Here is a 19,051-nt window from a genome sequence, read left to right as displayed (position 1 = left end):
GAACATGGGTAGGATCCTACTGCAAAGTATCCCATGTAGATAGCTTTTATTGCACTGGAGTGAAGCTAGTGGTTAGGAGGAATTTGAATCATTTCCTTTAGTTTGAATTTTCCAGAAGGTCTTCAAGGTGCAGAACATTATCTCCAATACAGAAGACAGATCCTTTGTAATCTGGACTAAAACTCAGACCAGATTTACTATCCCACTGACATGGGGATTATTAGTCACCACTGCTAGAACTCTTTTTGGACTAGAGTTGACAGAACTCAGGGCCAGGCACTAAGTCTCCAGTTTTCATGAGTCATCTGCAGGTGGGAAATGAGGATGCAAATTATCCAGTTTTAGAGAATTCAGCTGCAGGCAAGAGGAAAGGGCTGTGTGCAATCTCGATCTCAGCCAGGAGAGCAGAAGCTTCCCTCAGTTTCCAAGCCTCCATTGATTTATTCCTGCAATTTACAAAGACTCTTCAGGAGATTGACTTAGGGACTCTACAGACTGCCCCCAAAGGGGCAGCCTGCAGCCACCCCTTTTCGCACTGGATCGGGGCTGTGACAACTCTGGCCTTTTGAGAGTGCAAAAAGGAGCCACAAAAAGTGGCTCCTTTTTGCACCCTTGAAAGGGTGCCATAGCCATGGCACACAGTGTCAGGTGTGTGTTGTCAGGATGCTGTGCCCCAACTCTGCCCCCAGGCCGGCCTTTCTGGCCAGTCTGTAAAGGCCCTTAGTTAGCTTCTCCCTTTCCTCCCAATTGTAGCACCAAGGCTCACCCTGCACTCTACGCTGCATCTACATTCTGACTATAAGCAAGTAGGCTAGATTAAATGTTCCTTATCCAGCTTCTTTAGCTGAGATCTCCATCTTACATTCCAGACTGGAAAACATGTTCTTTGCAAGTGTTTGAATGACAAGCTGTGAGCAACTATTTTTGTAGTCGTGTGTCTTCAAGTCGTTTCTCACTTATGGTGCACCTAAGGCAAACCTATCATGGGATTTTCTTGGCATGTCTTCATCAGAAGAGGTTTGCCATTGCTTTCCCCTGAGGCTGAGAGAGCGTGACTTGCCCAAAGTCATCCAGTGGGTTTCATGGCCAAGCTGGGGTTCAAACCCTGGTCTCCAGAGTCATAGTTCAACACTAAGACCACTATGCCATGCTGGTTCTCTTTGCGCAATTGTAGTTGATACTAAATGCACAATGCTTAATGACATTGTCAGGGGCTGTCTCTAGGTCTCAGGTTTTGCCCTAGAAACCTATATGCCTGGGACAATTCTGGCCTGGCAAACCTAGTTTGGAAGTCTGTTCTTAATGAGAGCTTTGAAAAGTTCATCCTCCAGATAACATGGCAATGTTAAGTGGGGGGATTTGAGGAGCTTTAGTCCCCAGAAATAAATTTTCTAAGCTCTGATAATCATCAGTTTTAAAATGATAAGAAGAGGTGGTTGAACCTGCCCAAATTCTGCCAGGATTATAATGTGAGAATGAACTATTGCGGATCCCATAATATCTAAAGAAAACTTTAATTATCACTTTCCATGAAGCCCACTACTTTTCACTGCAGCCAATTTATAGATTCAGTTGCTTGTCTACTGAGAATCCCAGACACAAACTTGTATGTGTGAAGAACAGCCTTAACACTTCAAACACTTGGCAAAAAATGTAGGGTGTGATCCTGTTGATCTTGCCAGACATATATTTAGAGGTCTTCAATATTTTCTCCATTACAGAATTGGGAATAAGTCCCCCCTGCCCACTCATATGCACAGCCATACATTTGCAAAAGTTTACATCCCCTTATAACATACCTTAAGTTCTCTGAAAATTTCCTCTCCTTTTATAATCCCCTTCCTTGTGATTATTTTTCTTCATGAGTGGGCAGGTTGTTTTTTGTTGTTGTTTGTTTCTAAATAAAAAAAAGATAAACTCTTCCTTCCCCCAGAAAGCTGTATGTTTTCAGGCAGCAATGTAAATGGACTGATGTGAACTGTATGGTCATACTTAAGTAGCAGCTCTTTTCCCAGACTTTCAAAGGGATGCTCTTCAAACATGTATGACTTCAGAGGGTGTAGTTCCAAAATCAGATGAGGCCAACAGATGCCTCTGTTGAATATTATCAGCATACTTACAGGCACTGATAAATGCAAGTAAAATAAGGATAATGAGAAAAGGAGAGAGAGAGAGAGAGAGAGAGAGAAATGAAAACTAATCTAGAACTACCCTCTGGATAGAAATAATTATAGGCCAGTCTTGTTGTTGCCATTCTTGAGCAAGGTGATTGAGAGGGCGGTCGCCAAGCAACTACAGGCAGTCTTGGATGAAGCCGATTATCTGGACCCATTTCAAACCGGATTCAGGGCGGGATACGGAGTTGAGATGGCTTTGGTCGCCTTAGTCGATGATCTCCGTCTGGGCATCTACAGGGGAAGTGTTACCCTGCTGGTGCTCTTAGACCTCTCAGCAGCCTTCAGTACCATCGACCATGGTATCCTTCTGGAACGCCTGAGAGAGTTAGGTATCGGAGGCACTGTTCTACAGTGATTCCAGTCCTACCTCTCAGGCAGATTCCAGATGGTGGTGCTGGGAGACAGTTGCTCTTCTAAAAGAGAGCTAAAATTTGGCATCCTCCAGGGCACCATATTGTCTCCCATGCTGTTTAACATTTACATGAAGCCGCTGGAGAAATCATCCGGAGACATGGGGCAGGATGTTATCAGTACGCTGATGACATCCAAATATATTTCTCTATGTCTCAGACTGATGCAGTGACTAAAGATGGCATCTCTCCTCTGAATGCCTGTCTTGGGGCGGTAATGGACTGGATGAGGGAAAATCGACTCAAGCTCAATCCAGGTAAGACGGAGGTGCTTGTTATAGGAAACCCAAGCCCAGGTATGGAATTATGTCAGCCAGTTCTGGATGGGGTCACACTTCCCCTGAAAGGCTCTGTCCGCAGCTTGGGGGTTCTCCTTGACTCGTCGCTTCACCTGACAGCTCAGGTGGATGCGACAGTCAGGAGCACTTGTTATCAGCTTCGGCTGATATGCCAGCTGCACCCCTTCCTGGAGCAGGGAGACCTTGAAACAGTAGTACATGCATTGGTCACCTCTCGATTGGACTTCTGTAATGCGCTCTACATGGGGCTACCCTTGTGCCAAGTTCAGAAACTTCAACTTGTACAAAATATAGCAGCCAGGTTAATTACAGGTTCTCGTAACGATCACATAACATTGGTTCTGAAGTCCCTCCATTGGCTGCCAATTAGTTTCCAGGCAAGATACAAGGTGTTGGTGATTACCTTTAAAGCCCTACATGGCTTGGGTCCAGAATACTTAAGAGATCGCCCACTTCCATACTGTCCGTCCCGCACTCTAAGGTCCTTGGGGAAGAATCTACTTCAGCCAATAAAATCTAGGCTAACTTCAGCCACCCAGAGGGCCTTTTCCATCGCAGCTCCGAAGCTATGGAATGACCTGCCGAAGGAGATCCATGACATTTCTACTCCTACAGCCTTTAAGAAGGCTCTTAATACGGATCTCTTCTGGCAGGCCTTCCCTGCCTAGTTCCTCTCCCCGTTTACTGTGACTTACGTCACTCTGTCCAGCAATTCTTCTCTTAAATTAATAAGAAGAATTAAATTTAAATTAATGAAATTATATTCTTGCCTCAAGAGCCCTCCCTCCATCCCAACTGTTATCATCAGACCTGGGAGGGAGTGAAAAAGACAGGCCTGATTTCCATCAGGCCTAACTGTGAATTTACTGTAACTAATGTCGCTTTCTTTTATTTTATTGGATTTTATTTATTTTTTGTATTTTATTTTATTCTCTATATTTTTATTGTTGTAACCCGCCTGGATTCCTTGTGATTGGGTGGGCTATAAATAATAATAATAATAATAATAATAATAATAATGATAATAATAATAATCTGGCTATGCCACTAGTACCAATAAAGATGGCCCTACCATATTTTTGTATTATGTACTGTATTTATTATGTGGCCACAGACCATCAAATTATGGTACAGCCAACATGTAAAACATAATACAAAAAGTAAACAATAGAAAATAGAACAAGTGCATGTTCTGCAACATTTCACAACCTGGACACATGTGGCCAAACAACATCAGTGTCATTGGGCTGGCAAATAGTTATTAATGAGGAAAAACATGCATGCTACCAAAGGCTGCAGCAGTTTACTTTAGCCAGAGCTTACTGGGCAGGGATGATTCTTCTCTCCCCCACCTAAGTTAATTGAGTACCAACTACAGCAGCTACCACATTGCAAAATTAATGCAGTTTTACACTGCTTTAGCTGTCATGGTCTTTCTTTAGCAGACTAAAAGGTAGATGCAGCCTACTTTTACACTTTGAACTTAGTTAGGCAAAGTAAGGTAATGCATTTATGACTGTATTTTCATACCTATGGTGAGGGTCTTGTTGGATTTCCTGCCTCAGGTGTCTCATTAAATGTGGCCAGTCTTGGCTGCTAGGCCCAGTGGTGGCTGATGACTTCCATGTCAATGGGGCAGTGAATCCATTCCAGGTTTTATTATGAACTTGAAGGAGATGCCAATAGGGCAGAACCCCATCCCAACTGGTTGTGTACCTTAAATAGCTATGGAGCAGATTCATCATTGGAAACTAAAATATGAAGCAGTCACCATGGATATGCTCTTTCACAGTTGTGTTGGGGAAACTATTAGCTGTTCTGCTCCAGGTAGCAAAGTATATTCATCATGGCAATGACCATCAATAATTTCTGTTCAGGAATATATTTATGTCTCCCTATTGTTTGTGTACAAGTCCCATGCTCAGCTTATCCTAAAATGTATGGCCTTGTTATTTCAACTAAATCTGCAGTTCTAAATTCTGGTATATACCAGAGTGTCTATTCTGCAATGATATATTTTTCTAAGACTTTTGTATGTATGCACACACACATACACAGTGCTCATTACTGTGTGGTAGCCTATCTCATTCACTTGTTAGATCTTGCATTTTTGTTAGATCATGAATAATGAAGCATTACGGAGACTCCAGAGACAGACAAGTTAAGAATGCCAAAAGTTGCCAGATTCTACTTCAAATTATGCAAGGTCTCAGACTATATATATATAGTCTGCCCTTAAAAAAACAAAAGACTTTCTAAGAATAACATAAGCAACATGGAATAACATGACTGATGAAGTTGCTTTGCATGTCAAACTTTTTCCAGCAAGTTCAGGCCTGAAGCTGCAGCTGACTGTGCAGAAGAAAATATGAAGAACTAGCATTCTGAGGGTTTCTATTGCTTTGCTAGGATCTCATGTAACATCTACCTGATGCTTCTCAATTTTTCAAATCATATTACAAGCTAGTAAAATGTGGGCTAGACAAAGTAACTGTTACATGGATTTGTAATTAGTTGACTGGCTGAACCCAAAGGGTGCTCAACTATGGCACCTTTTCATCCTGGAGAGAAGTGACCAGTGGTGTCCCACAGGGCTCTGTCCTGGGCCCAGTGCTATTCAACATCTTTATCAATGACTTGGATGACAGAATTGGGGGCACACGTATCAGATTTGCAGATGACACCAAATTAGGAGTAGCTAATACCTCAGAGGAGAAGATCAAAATTCAAAATGACCTTAATAGATTAGAAAGCTGGGCCAAAGCTAAAATGAATTTCAACACAGAGAAATGTAAGGTACTGCACTTAGGGTGGAAAAATGAAATGTACAGATATAGGATGGGGGACACCTGGCTGAACGAGACTACGTGTGAAAGGGATCTGGGAGTCCAAGTAGACCACAAATTGAACATAAGTCAACAGTGCAGCTAAAAAGGCCAATGCAATTTTAGGCTGCATCAATAAAAGTATAGTATCTAGATCAAGGGAAGTAATAGTGCCAGTATATTCTGCTCTGGTCAGGCCCCACCTGAAATATTGTGTCCAGTTCTGGGCACCACAATTCAAAAAGGATGTGGAGAAACTGGAGCATGTCCAAAGGAGAGCGACAAAAATGGTGAAGGGTCTGGAAACCATGCCCTATGAGGAACGACTTAGGGAGCTGGGGATGTTTAGCCTGGAGAAGAGAAGGTTAAGAGGTGATATAATAGCCCTGTTTAAATATTTGAAGGGATGACATATTGAGGAGGGAGCCAGCTTGTTTTCTGCTGCTCCAGAGACAAGGACCAAGAGCAATGGATGCAAGCTCCAGGAAAAGAGATTCTACCTCAACATTAGGAGGAACTTCCTGACAGTAAGGGCTGTTTGACAGTGGAACACACTCCCTCGGAGTGTAGTGGAGTCTCCTTCCTTGGAGGCCTTTAAACATATGCTGGATGGCCATCTGTTGGGTATACTTTGATTGGGAGTTCCTGCATGGCAGAATGGGGTTGGACTGGTGGCCCTTGTGGTCTCTTCCAACTCTATTATTCTATGATTCTATGGCGGGTTACAGACCGCCATTTAGTACGTAATGAATACGTACTAGGGTTAGGAAGAGGCGATGCTTCCACACACCCCTAACCCTAGTACGTATTCTGTACATACAATATGGCGGTGGCCGTTCCACACGGACGCCGCCATATTTACGTATCGGACGCTGTGCGTCCACATGTGTCGCAGCGTCTATGACGTTGCGAGTCCGCCCCTGTCATAGAGGCGCCGCTTAAAGAAGCTCCATTTTGGAGCTTCTTTTTTGCTCCGTAACAGAGCCGCGAGGTTTGGCTGCAGCGGCTCCCTTACGGAGCAAACAGCGGCGGCGGCAGATCGCCGCAAAGCGGCGGTTTATAACCCGCCTAAATATTTCACTAATAAGCCCATGAGGTGATTATTATATCTATTTTATGGACTAGAAACAGGGAATATTAATGCTGAAAAATTGTGTTTTATCATTATGAAATCATTTTATGAGTTTGTTGGTACAGTGAGTTTTGATCTATGGAATTCCACACATATACAATAGCTACACTGTCTCAGCTTATCTCTTATGGAGATCGATTATAAGTCTTTCTTCTTTACATAAATAATTAACCAAGCAATGGAAAATGAAGGTGTAGTGATAAATTCTGAAACAAAGGAACTAAATCCATATCTATAGAAGTGTATCAGATTGTCCAAATTTCCCAGTTTGGCAGGGACAGTCCTGATTAATCCTCCACTGTCCCACTTTTTCATCAGCTTTTAAAATGCATGTTTCACACTCATTTTTCCACTTTCCTTTTTCATCCTCATCTTTCAGTTGCTCCAAACTGAGTTCAAAGCAGCAAAGTGGCTTGCACTCAGCAGAGAGGAGTGGAGATCAGAGAAGGGAAGGGAAGAGAACAGGATTTTGACCTTCCCTGTAGGCTGAGACAAAAGGAAACTGCTGCAGCATATCCTATTTGTCTGTTCTTGCTCATTAATAATGTTTACCATTGCTGATGTGGCTTAGCCATATATGTCCAAGTTTTAATTTGTAAAATATTGGGAGGATATGAAAGTGCATATTATGCAGTTATTCTCCACCCTGTTTGTTCAGCAGAGGTTCTCCAACAGATATCAGTTGCTTCATCCCTAAGTATAATGAGTGGCTTCTTGGGCAAAGATATGTCCCTCCCAGTTACTGATTGATTGTGAGAGGGTAAGTTCTCGTAGGCCTTGAGCACTGGGAGAAGGAGTAGCTTCTGTCCTCAATATAATGCTTATCTGTCTTCCCTCTGTGGTCAAAGGCAGCCAAATGACTCTGGTGGGCCTGTGTCAGTAGTCAGGAGATGATATTCCAGCTGGAAATTTCCTGGCTGCTGTTGCACACTTGGAGCAAGGGGCTTCACAGAAGGAGAGACTAGATACCTCTTCTTGCAAATCCGTTAGTGTAACCAGAGGCTATGCCATCAGATGTAACCAACAGGTTTCATGCCGTAACAGGTAATTGCATTACTTGTCACTAATTATGTTCCAGCTATGGTTTCACATTCTGAAAGCTCCTAACAGGGACTGAAGGGGGCGGGGTTGAAGTTTTCTGAATTTACAGTCCTGGCTCCAGATTATCTTCAGTAGGATCATTATTATGTGGAGATAGTTGGGAAGCAGAGCAGGTCACAACACAGACTGCAAGAACAGGCAGTGCTGTAACAATGAACTAAAGCACTGTCATTACCCCCCCTCCCCCCTGAAATTTTGGTTTTTGGTTTGTGAGATGGAAAATGTGTTTGTCAAATGGATTTTTTGAACATATATCTGCCCCAAAGAAATCAAACAGCATTGAGAAGTTTGGTTTACTAGAGTCTTCTCGGCAACTGTTTTCAATTGTCCAGCAACTGCACACTAAATGACTCAGGCTATGTTGACCCAAGAAAACAATGCAGCTTAAGGCTGATTAGTTGGAAAATCTAGCATGAGGTACAGTGCCATTTTTGCTGAGATCTATAAAGCATTTTAGATACATATAATTGGAACATGGGCTTGTAATGGCCCCCTGTTGTATGTATAAATACATATTTGAAGTCGAAGGCTTTCGTGGCTGGCATCCATAGTTTTTTGTGGGATTTTCAGGCTATGTGGTCATGTTCTAGAAGAGTTTCTTCCTGGCATTTCACCAGCACCTGTGGCTGGCATCTTCAAGATGCCAGCCACAGATGCTGGCGAAATGTCAGGAAGAAACTCTTCTAGAATAATGACCACATAGCCCGAAAAAGTCACAAAAAACTATACATACATAATTGTGCAGAGGTGTAGCTACATTGTTTTTATGTGCCTTCATGAAATTTCTGGATTAAGGCAAACCCTAAGGCAAACCTATCACAGGGTTTTCTTGCCAGAATATGCTCACAGGGTTTGCCCTTGCCTTCCTCTGAGGCTGAGAGAGTATAACTATTGACTTGGTAACTTCACATGCCCCTTTTCTTTGGATGCATAAACAATATTTTTAAATGTATAGCTGTTATTTGAATTGATTGTGATGCTAGAAATTTGTGGTTGTTGTGTGTCTTCAAGTCATTTCTGACTCATAGTGACATTAAGATGAACCTATCATGGGGTTTTTCCTTGCAGGTTTCTAAAGAAGGTTTTTTTCCCCATTTGCCATCCTCTGAGGCTGACAGAGCATGACTTGGCCAAGGTCACCTGGTGGGTTTACATGGCTGAGTGGGGATTTGAACCCTAGTCGCCAGAGTCATAGTCCATAGCATTTATTTCATAGAGGCATCAAAAAAAGTGTAAGTGCAAAATTAAGTGCATTGACAAATCTTAACATGTTTCAAGATAGCATAATATCTTCTTTTAGGAGCCTCTTTTGAATTATGTTTCCCTTCAAGATAGAACTCTAACTTTTTTGGTCAAGACATGATTAATTTGGCGTGTTGCTAATATCCAAGGGAAATAGGTGCTGACATTTCATATGATTTTGCCAGCTCGATAACAGACAGCAAATGAATGTTTGCAACAAAAGACTTCCCAGCCAGCATGGTGTGGTAGTTTGAGTGTTGGACTAGGACTCTAGGAGACCAGGGTTCAAATCACTGCTTGGCTATGGAAAACCACTGAGTGAACTTGGGCAGGTCATACTCTCTCATACAGGCTGTTTCCGCACTGCAAAAATAATCCAGTTTAACACCACTTTAACTCCTATGACTCAGAGCTATGGAATTCTGGGAATTATAGTTTTGTGAGACATTTAGCCTTCTCTGCCAGAGAGCTCTGGTGTCACAATAAACTACAATTCTCAGAATTCCATAGCATGGAGTCATGGCAGAGAAAGTGATGGAATATTTGTGCAGTGCAGCTGCAAACACAGAGAGGAAGGCTCCTCTGAAGAAATTTTGCCAAGAAAGACCTAGGATAAAGTCATTATAGATGAAAATCAACTTTAAGGAACACAACAACAACAACAACAACAACTTCAAAAGTACTTATTTAGTTTTATTTTGCACACAAAAAAATAGTGAAGCAGTTCTACTTTTCAGCACACAGGAATAAGGCCTTACATTTTGTGCAATTACACTAACCCTGAGGCTCGCAACATCACAGGGAGGGATTCATCTTAGTATAATGTTAAGTTGTTACTTCATAATAAGTTACTTTTAAGTGGAAACAACTTACATAAATTGGTTATTATGTGCCTTCAAGTCGTTCACAACTTTTGCCTACCCTAAGACCATGGGGGTTTCTTGGCAAGATTTGTAAAGAGGGAGTTTGGTTTTGCCCTTCTCTGAAGCTGAGATAGTGTGATTTGCTCAGGATAACCTAGTGGTTTTCCATGGCTGAACAGGGATTCAAACCCTGGTCTCCAGAACCAGCATGGTGTAATGGTGCAAATTCTGAAAATTTCTATACCTTGTTTGTTTCCTGTTTCACAAATGAAATATGCTTGCGGACATTCAGCTGGAGGACACTTCTAGCATGAAACCGCATGATGGGTTTCCCTTAAGGTTGCCCTAAGTCAGAAACACCTTGAACGCACACAACAAAACTGTTAGAATCCTGGTGTATTCTACCAGATATATAGTGGTTGATGATAATGGGGGCTAGGGTAGGCTTAGCTTGGCTTGTAGAGGGTTGTAACTGTTAGCTCCAGGTGGCGCTCCCTCTCGCTCTCTGCACCTGGAGCTAACAGTTACAACCTAGCTTTCCCTCTACAAGCCAAGCTAAGCCTACCCTAGCCCCCATTATCCACAACCACTATATATCTGGTAGAATACACCAGGATTCTAACAAAAACAGACGTCTCACTGTTTTTCAGCCATATAGCCTTTCTCCTCCCTTGACCATAATTTGGAAGCTATAGTTTGTAACTCTCCATTTTTACACCTACAAGCCTGTTATCTTTAAACTGGGTGGGGGGGGGGGGCATATGGTCCTACAGATATTGCTGGATAGCAACTCCCATTGGCCCACTGGCCATCATCAATGAGGAGCGATGATGGGGGTTGCAGTCCAACATTACCTAATGGGCTGCAAGTTGTCCAACCCTTCCCTACACTGACCAGATTACCCCTCTCCCAAGAAGTGGTGTGTAAATTGACAATGATCTTTCTTGATCTGTTGCAGATGCATTGCGAGAGGTTTATATGTATCTTGAGAATACTTGGAACCACACTGTTTGGGGTGTCCCTCCTCCTTGGAATCTCAGCTGCTTACATTGTGGGCTACCAGTTTATCCAAACAGACAACTATTATTTCTCCTTTGGACTCTATGGTGCTATTCTGGCATCACACCTCATCATCCAAAGCCTGTTTGCCTTTCTCGAACACAGGAAAATGAAGCGATCTCTTGAGACCCCAATCAAGCTGAATAAAACTGTTGCCCTTTGCATTGCTGCCTACCAAGAGGATCCTGACTACTTAAGAAAATGTTTACTTTCTGTGAAGAGGCTCACCTACCCCGGAATTAAGGTGATTATGGTAATCGATGGGAATTCAGAAGATGATGTTTACATGATGGACATTTTTAGTGAGATCATGGGCAGGGATAGATCTGCGACATACATCTGGAGGAATAATTTTCACCAGAGAGGCCCTGACGAGACTGAAGAGTCCCATAAAGAGAGCATGCAACACGTCACTCAAATGGTCTTGTCCAACAAAAGTGTCTGCATCATGCAAAAATGGGGCGGGAAAAGAGAAGTAATGTACACAGCATTCAAAGCGCTGGGGAGAAGCGTGGATTATGTACAGGTAGGTATTAACAGCCTTGCCAAGTAAAACATGCCTCCCAAAGAAAGCCAGTCTTGTACATTTTGTGCTGGATGTGGCACAGCCCATCCTAGTCCTCCTGCAGAAACAGTGCCCCTTTCACTCTCCTTTAGAAAAGGTTGAACTTCCTAAATAGGGAAGACAGTGAGAGAGGACATAATGACATGTCACACCAAAGCAAAGCTTTAAGCGGGGATGGGCAGGAGCAGTTCCTAAGCTTAAGAATTTTTCTTGATGTTTTTTGATTAATGCAGGTTTCCAAACTAGAAATAATTCAGACATTCATGTGTAATCTCAGTTCATTATGGGTAGACTCTTGGGCATCTATACTATTGCCATCATGTATTCTGTGTGACTCCAGCTGGTCCTCTGAATTGACTTTCCAGTGGTTGCAGAGATGTCAAGGAAAGCTATTCTCCCTTTGACCAGTTTGGAATTCAGAGGAAGCTGCCTTATGTCAGGTCAATTCACGAGCCTATCTGGCTCAGTATCATGTACAGTTTTTCACTCCAAAAGCCCAATTAACCTCAGGTTGTGATATTTGGATGCTCTTTTAGGGTGGGGATAGACAAAACTGCTGGTATCCCTCATTGGAGAGACCCCCTTTCCCCTCTCTTGGAACTGGAAAAGGGCCAAGGTTAAGACTTCAGATTCCCATCATTTTCTACACTGAGTGGCAATTTTGAAGGATTTCAGGCAGGGGTATTTCTTAGCACTACCACATACCCTCCAACAGTTCCAATTTGCCAGGGACAGTCTCAGTGAATCCTTTCTCGTCCCACTTTTTCAGCTACTTCTAAAATGTCCCAGTTTCTCTCTCCTCCCACTTTTCCTCTTTGTCCCCAACTTACTTCAACTGTGATAAACTGTTTTTAAAGTGCAAAAGGAGTTTGCACTCAGCTAATTCAGCAGGGAGCAGAGCGGAAAGTAAGGAGTGGAATCTTGCCCTTCCCACTAGGCTCAAGCAAAAGCAAACTGTTGCAGCCTCCCCTAGCTTGTATAGTGTTCCTCATTAATAGCTTCTGCCATCTTGACCATATTTTGATGTTGCTTGGTGACACGTTGTCATGTGAAATGTTGGAGGGTATATAGTGATTCACAGAAGATTTGCAGATTTGAGGCAGGCATATTTCCTAGCACTACCAGGAGATGCTGGGGTTAAATCTGGGACCTTTTACACACAAAGCATATGTTCTAGCATTAAACTATAGCTCATCCCCACCTCTGGTGAAATTCCAGTTGCATCATTAATACATGCCAGGAACTAAATAGGTTTCCTAGAGATATCAAGGCCTAGCCCTTTGTCTCAGGACCTGGACTCTCTCCTCCAGTCCTCAGGGCAAGAGTGGGGAATCGCATGGTGAGAGCACTGCCTTTGAAAAATCTGTAGATAAATATTTTCCTTATTTGTTAGCATTTGTTAGGTTCAATCTGTGGCATTTAGGACAGCCTCCAATCCACCTGAGCATCTGCCAGTGAGTGCACTGAGCTAGATGGATGAATGGTCTGACCCAGTAAAAGGAAGCTTTTGGGGGATTTTCTTTCCTCAGTTGTAAATAAAGCTGGTCTTTCATATCTGCAGGGTTTCTATTCTGGATCTACTGTGAATAACAAAAAACGCAGGACCTCAGGTCCCATTGCTCCCAATGGCAGAGCACCATGTTCAACCACGCTGGCATGGTCATATGCATGTGCTGCCATTGGGGTGAATGAGGCAGGATGTTCAAATCCATAGATGGCAGGTGCCCTGGTGGCATGGTGGTTAAATGTTGGTACTGCAGCCAAAATGCTGTGAGTTCAATCCTGCAGGGCTCCAGGTTGACTCAGGCTTCCATTCTTTTGGAGGTAGATAAAATGAGTACCCAGCTTGTTGGGGGCAATTGGCTAATAAATTGTAAACCACTTAGAGAGTATTTAGCACTATAAAGCAATATAGAAATATAAGTGCTATTGCTAAGCATCAGTGTAACTGGTGTTAAATACAATGCACTTTAACTTGTGGAGTTAAGCAAGTGAAGGCATTTGCTATTCTCTTGCTAGTGCTGCTTCTCCACCCACCCACCCATCCGCTTCTTGTACTCTCTGTCCCTTCAGATTTTATAGATCTGTAACTCTAATAGTTGTGTGGCTGGGAAAGTTTTACTGCACAGGCAGCTGGAGTTGCCTTCAACTGAGGAAAAGCTCCAATATTTGGGTTCTTTTCAGCTGAGAAGAAAGACACCTGGAAGAAGGTTATGAGAGGTGTATAAAATTACACTCCATATGCTGTGGAGAAATCTGATAGTCAGACAATTTCTTTTTTCATTCTTCCGTTATGGTAGAATTTGGGGACTTCCAGTGAAAGGAATTGGCAGGGGCTTGAGGTCAGCTAAAAACCAAAAATACTCTTTCACAACAAGGTATTTGTACATTTACAGATATTGGCTGACATTCTACATGACTGAGCATAGTATAAGAGTTACCCATGCACGATACCACTATGCCCCCCATCACCACTCCCAGGACTCCCTGTTGCATTGCAATAGCCCCCCCCCCCCCCCCCCCCCGGTATTCGATTGTTGATTCCATTACTGGGGAAGTGGATTGAAGAAGCATCTGGCTATGGTCCTATACCCATACACAGACTGATGACATCTTCCCCTGACACCTCTGGAGGCCTCCGGTGGATCTCAGTGGAAGACATGCAAAGGAATCTTGTAGCATCTTTGAGACTAAGGGGCTGTACAGGCTGGCTTGAGGTGCTGCTGTGGGGGTGTGGTGTTTGGATGACAGATGCCCTGATGCTTCCCCCATGCCAGCATCACATTGCCTGCCTGCACAGCAGACAACATGGCGCTCCTTTGGTGTGGCATTTATATGACTCATGCCGTAAGGAGCGCCGAAAATTGTCACAGTGGAGGCAAGAGCACCTTTTTGCCAACTCTAAATGGAGTGGCATTTTGCCATTTTTTTTAGAGCTGGCAAAGCACCAGATTGGGATTGCGGCATGTGGTTGCCGAAGCCCCAACCCAGCCCTGAAAGGGGCAGTGCAGAGCCACTCCTTTGGGGCAGCCTAACTCAGAAAAAGAAGTTGGTAGCATAAGTTGGAGTTAGAATGGCATGGCATGGCATAGCTGAATAATGGGGTTTATAGTCTGGGGAGGCACTAGGGTCCTCTGGCTGAAAACTCTAGAAGTCCTTCCCTATACTGCAAACTGCAGGATGGAACCATGGCAGGTGAGGTGGGATCACAGTGCTATGCTTCTGTAGTGTGAAAAGCCCCATGTAATACTTTGTATCACCCATGAGATGGCTTTAAAAGGGACTAGACAAATTAACTGAGGATGAGGTTATCCAGGTCCACTAGTTATCAAGTATGGATACATGCAGTATTCATGTTAAGCTCCAGTATTTCACAGACTACCACCAGCTACTGGGGAACGTGAGTGGGAGGGGGTTATGGCCTCTGTGACCAGAGTGGGAATCATGTGGCTTTTAGAGGTCATTGGAGTGCAAGTCATAGCATTCCTCCCCAGTCTCCCTGATTTGCAAAGTAGGACTGCTGTAAGTTGCAGTAAAATGGACTACATGATTCTCATTCCTGCTTTATCAGCTGATTGTAGGCTTTCCATAGGTGTCTGATAGGCCACTGTGGAGAAGGATTGATGGACTAAATGGGCCATTGGCCCAGCCATGCAGGGACCTTCCTATTTATTCATTTCTAAAAGATTTGCATGTCATCCTTCAATGGAGTGCCCAAGGTAGCTTACAAAATAATAATAATAATAATAATAATAATAATAATAATAATAATCAAGTGAACAATGATAAGTGTATCACAATAAATAACAAAAAGAGGCTAAAATACCCCAGGGAAATTAACTTTGTCTTTGCCTGGTGCCAAAAAGAACAACAGCAGATTCTTATGTTAATCTGGAGGGCCAAGGTTTGAGAGCCTTTGGCTGGAGCAAATAAGAGTTGACATAGAAGCTGGAGACAGGGTGTGGGTAAATGAAACAGAGTAGAAATGCTTACAGCTGATCTGAAATCGTATCTGAAATTGTATACACAATTTTTAATAACTGTGTTGTGTAGTTGTTGTATTGTCAAGTTTTGTATTAGTCAGTGACCGAAAAAAATTTTTTACTTACTATTTACTTTACATACTGTACAAATAGTCCATTAACTTGATTTTCTGTGAAATTCACTGCAGAAAGTCAGATCAGAATTTTAATTGTGGTTCAGAGATTAATTCCTGTTGTTTATTCCAGCATTTATGCAACTGATGGGCCACATTCAACCATCCTAAAGCAATTTTAGTAGCACACTAACCTTTCTTGTGCGTTTACTTTACAAATGATGGGAAAATTGTGTTATATGGCACTCTGATACATTTATTTATGTTATTTGCTAGATAATTAGAATCCATATGTAATGTCATATGTAAGTTATGTTTGCAATTGGCTGATGATAATAGATAGAGTTTGACTCTGCTGTACGCTCCTCGAATTGAATTTTAATAATAGTTAGTAATTGTGCTGTACACTTATTATTTTATTGGTTTTTATTATTTTATATTGGTGAATGACTGAATAAACAGATACAGATATATACAGAAACAGAGTAGAAATGAATAGAGGGAGTTGCAAGGGACAACCCTCTCAATCCAGCATAGTGTTGCCAGTTTAAGATCATCCTAGGCCCTGAGAGTTCCAGGTCAAAACTTTACACCTAAGAATAACCCCAATAATGTCATGAATCATTATGCATTAAATACAAAGTGAAATTGTTCACAGATTGTCGTGCAAACCCTCCCTCCCCCCAATGTTCCTGTTAGGAAATTAAGAAATAAAGCTTAGCCAAAGGAACTGTTCCCAGATCAGGATGAAATGTGGGGGAAACTCCTTCTCACTTTCTTAGAAAGATGGGGTAGGGAACGTTTAATCTAGCCTACTAGCTTCTAGCCAGATAATGACTGCAGAGCAGAACTGAGGGTGAGCCTTGGCAACACACTGACTGAGAGAGAAGGAAGAAGTTAACTGAGGGTCTAGACAGACTGGCACTTTGTGCCGGCCTGGGCCCGAACTAGGGTTGTGTGGGGGCTGAGTGTTTACATGCTCAAAAATCCTACTGTGTGCCCTAGGCACCACCTTGGCATGCCTGTACAGATGGCACGTGCCATGATGACATCTGTTGTGCACAGCATCCAAATGGTGTTGCTCATGAAGGGCATCATAAGGCCATGCCACAGCCCTTATGGCGCCTGTTCTAGGGCGGAAATAGGAGCTGCGTTTCACGGCTTCTATTTGCACCGGGTTGGGGCGTGGCATGTGGCTGCTGCGTCCCCAACCCAGCCCTTCTAGGGGTGGCATAGAGCTCCCCCAGCATGGGCTCTGTTCAGCCCCTTAGTTACAGGAAAAGAGATTCCACCTTAACATTGGGAAGAACATCTGGATGGTAGGAGCTATTCCAGAGTGGAATACACTCCCTCAGAAAGTGCTGGGGTCTCCTTCTTTGGAGGTTTTTAAACAGAGGCTGGGTGGCCATCTGTCAGAGCTGATTTGATTGTGAAGATTATTACATTCCATTTAAACCGCCTTATCCCTGATGGGATAGAGGTGTGTTTAAATTAAAAAATGGGTCTTAATGCATTTACCCGTGGCCAGGCAAATGCAGCCCATATACAGCCTGGATGCCAGCTGGGCTTATTCTGTGATTTTTCAAGAACGCCCAGCCACAAGTGAATGCGATAAGACCCATTTTTAAAATTAAACACACCTCTATCCCGTTAGGGATAAGGCACTTTAAATGCAATCTCCTGTGTCGTCATGTACGGCAGTGGGTTGAACTGGATGGGCTTTGTGGTCTCTTCCAACTCTATCATTCTAAGTAAATAAATAAATACACACATGAGCATACATCCCGGAGAAGGTACTGCAACAACAGATCAATGAGGCATTTGAAATTGCAGTGAAGCGGTGATCTCCTAGCTAAGGTGGTGATTGCACACAGCCCTTTCCTCCTGCCTCAAGCTTAGCCTTGCCAAAACTGTAGAACTTCCTTGTCTCCTGTCTGGAGATGACCCATGAAAATTAGAGACTCGGGGCCAGGCCCTGAAATCTGGTAACCCAAATCCAGCAGCAATTCAACTACAAGAATTCATCAGCAATTTAAAAGCAATTTGACTTGTTTTGTCCCCATTAATGGACAATCTTATGCAGGGCTCAGTGCCACCATATTCCCAGAAATTTGCAATGGACATTTCTTTCTCTTTTTTTTTTAAATGGTCTCTTTTGTTGTTACTTTTTTTTAAATCCCCTAAAAGCTTCCCAATTTGCCAGATATATGATGGGATTCAAGGCCATGATTGATCCTGTGAGAAACTTGAAGGCCCTGCTAGGCGAACATATGCTCCTGCTGCTCTGAAGAGTATATCAGAGGATTGGCAGAGTCCACAAAAATGGAAAGATTTTAAAGCCCTATAAAAACTTGTTAAGAAGCAGGGAGGGAAAAAGGTCTGGATGGAAGGGAGAGTTTAGAAATACAAACAAGAGAGATCCTTCAGCCAAGTAGTGTTGGCTTCATCATTTACAGCTGCATTACCTCACTCTAGGCAAAAGCTTGGCCTTTAAAGCCGCTGTGACACCGTTCACTTAAAAATGAATTAGGCAGGACCCACTCCCCCATTTCCAAAGTACAAGCTGCAGGCAGGGATTATTCACCAGCTGTGCTGGATCTGGCAGACTTTTTTTCACCCTCTCTCCCTTGCACTAGCCCTGAAAAATGATGCACTTACACAAAGAACTACTACTCACTCAGACAAGCTACTTGTATTAATCGGATTTGTATTCCCAACCTTCCTTCTTTCAATTTACTGTATCTATACCTACCTAGAGTTGTCATATCTCAGGGCCTGCCTGGAGTCTCGTTTTTAGGGTCCTCTCCAGGCAGGAAAAAAAGTGCAGATTCTTCAGTTTTGATGAGCCCACCTCCAGAAAAGAAGAAAGAACTGTATATATATCTTCACCTAGTAGAGTACAATTTCCAAGACTTTACTGACTTGCAAAAAATCTCCGGAGCTCTATCTATTTACTTACATTCTTGCTCCTTCCCTCGCAGTCACTGTAGAACCAGGGCATACCTTCCACTATGCTTTGTACCAACCTTCTGGCTAGAAGCAAATAGGCTAGATTAAATATTCCTTCTTGTGTCTTCTTAAGTAAGATCTAACCTGGGATTTGTAATTTTGTGAGATATTTAGCTTTCTGTGACAGAGAGCTCTGGTGCGACAAGAAACTCCAGGATTCCATAGCATTACGCCAAGGCAGTCACAATGATGCCAAACTGCATTATTTCTACTGTGCAGATTAGAACTAAATGAGATGGAATAATCCCCTCATTTCATCTGAGAAGAACCTCT

General features: G+C 42.9%; 1 protein-coding gene across 1 annotated transcript in view; it reads left to right on the top strand.

Annotated features, from left to right (window-relative positions):
- Nucleotides 1–19,051, top strand: part of HAS2 (hyaluronan synthase 2) — a 53,770-nt gene that overhangs the window by 17,301 nt on the left and 17,418 nt on the right. Inside the window, exon 2 of the mRNA XM_089518944.1 lies at nt 11,008–11,634. Coding sequence (XP_089375070.1) covers nt 11,008–11,634 — 627 coding nt within the window. The remainder of the gene's footprint in view (nt 1–11,007; nt 11,635–19,051) is intronic.

The sequence above is a fragment of the Sceloporus occidentalis genome, unplaced genomic scaffold, assembly GCF_023333645.1.
Source record: "Sceloporus occidentalis isolate IW3139 unplaced genomic scaffold, rSceOcc1.0.p SCAF_3, whole genome shotgun sequence".
In the NCBI taxonomy this organism is placed as follows: Eukaryota; Metazoa; Chordata; class Lepidosauria; order Squamata; family Phrynosomatidae; genus Sceloporus; species Sceloporus occidentalis.
This window is presented reverse-complemented; position numbering and strand designations above follow the sequence as displayed.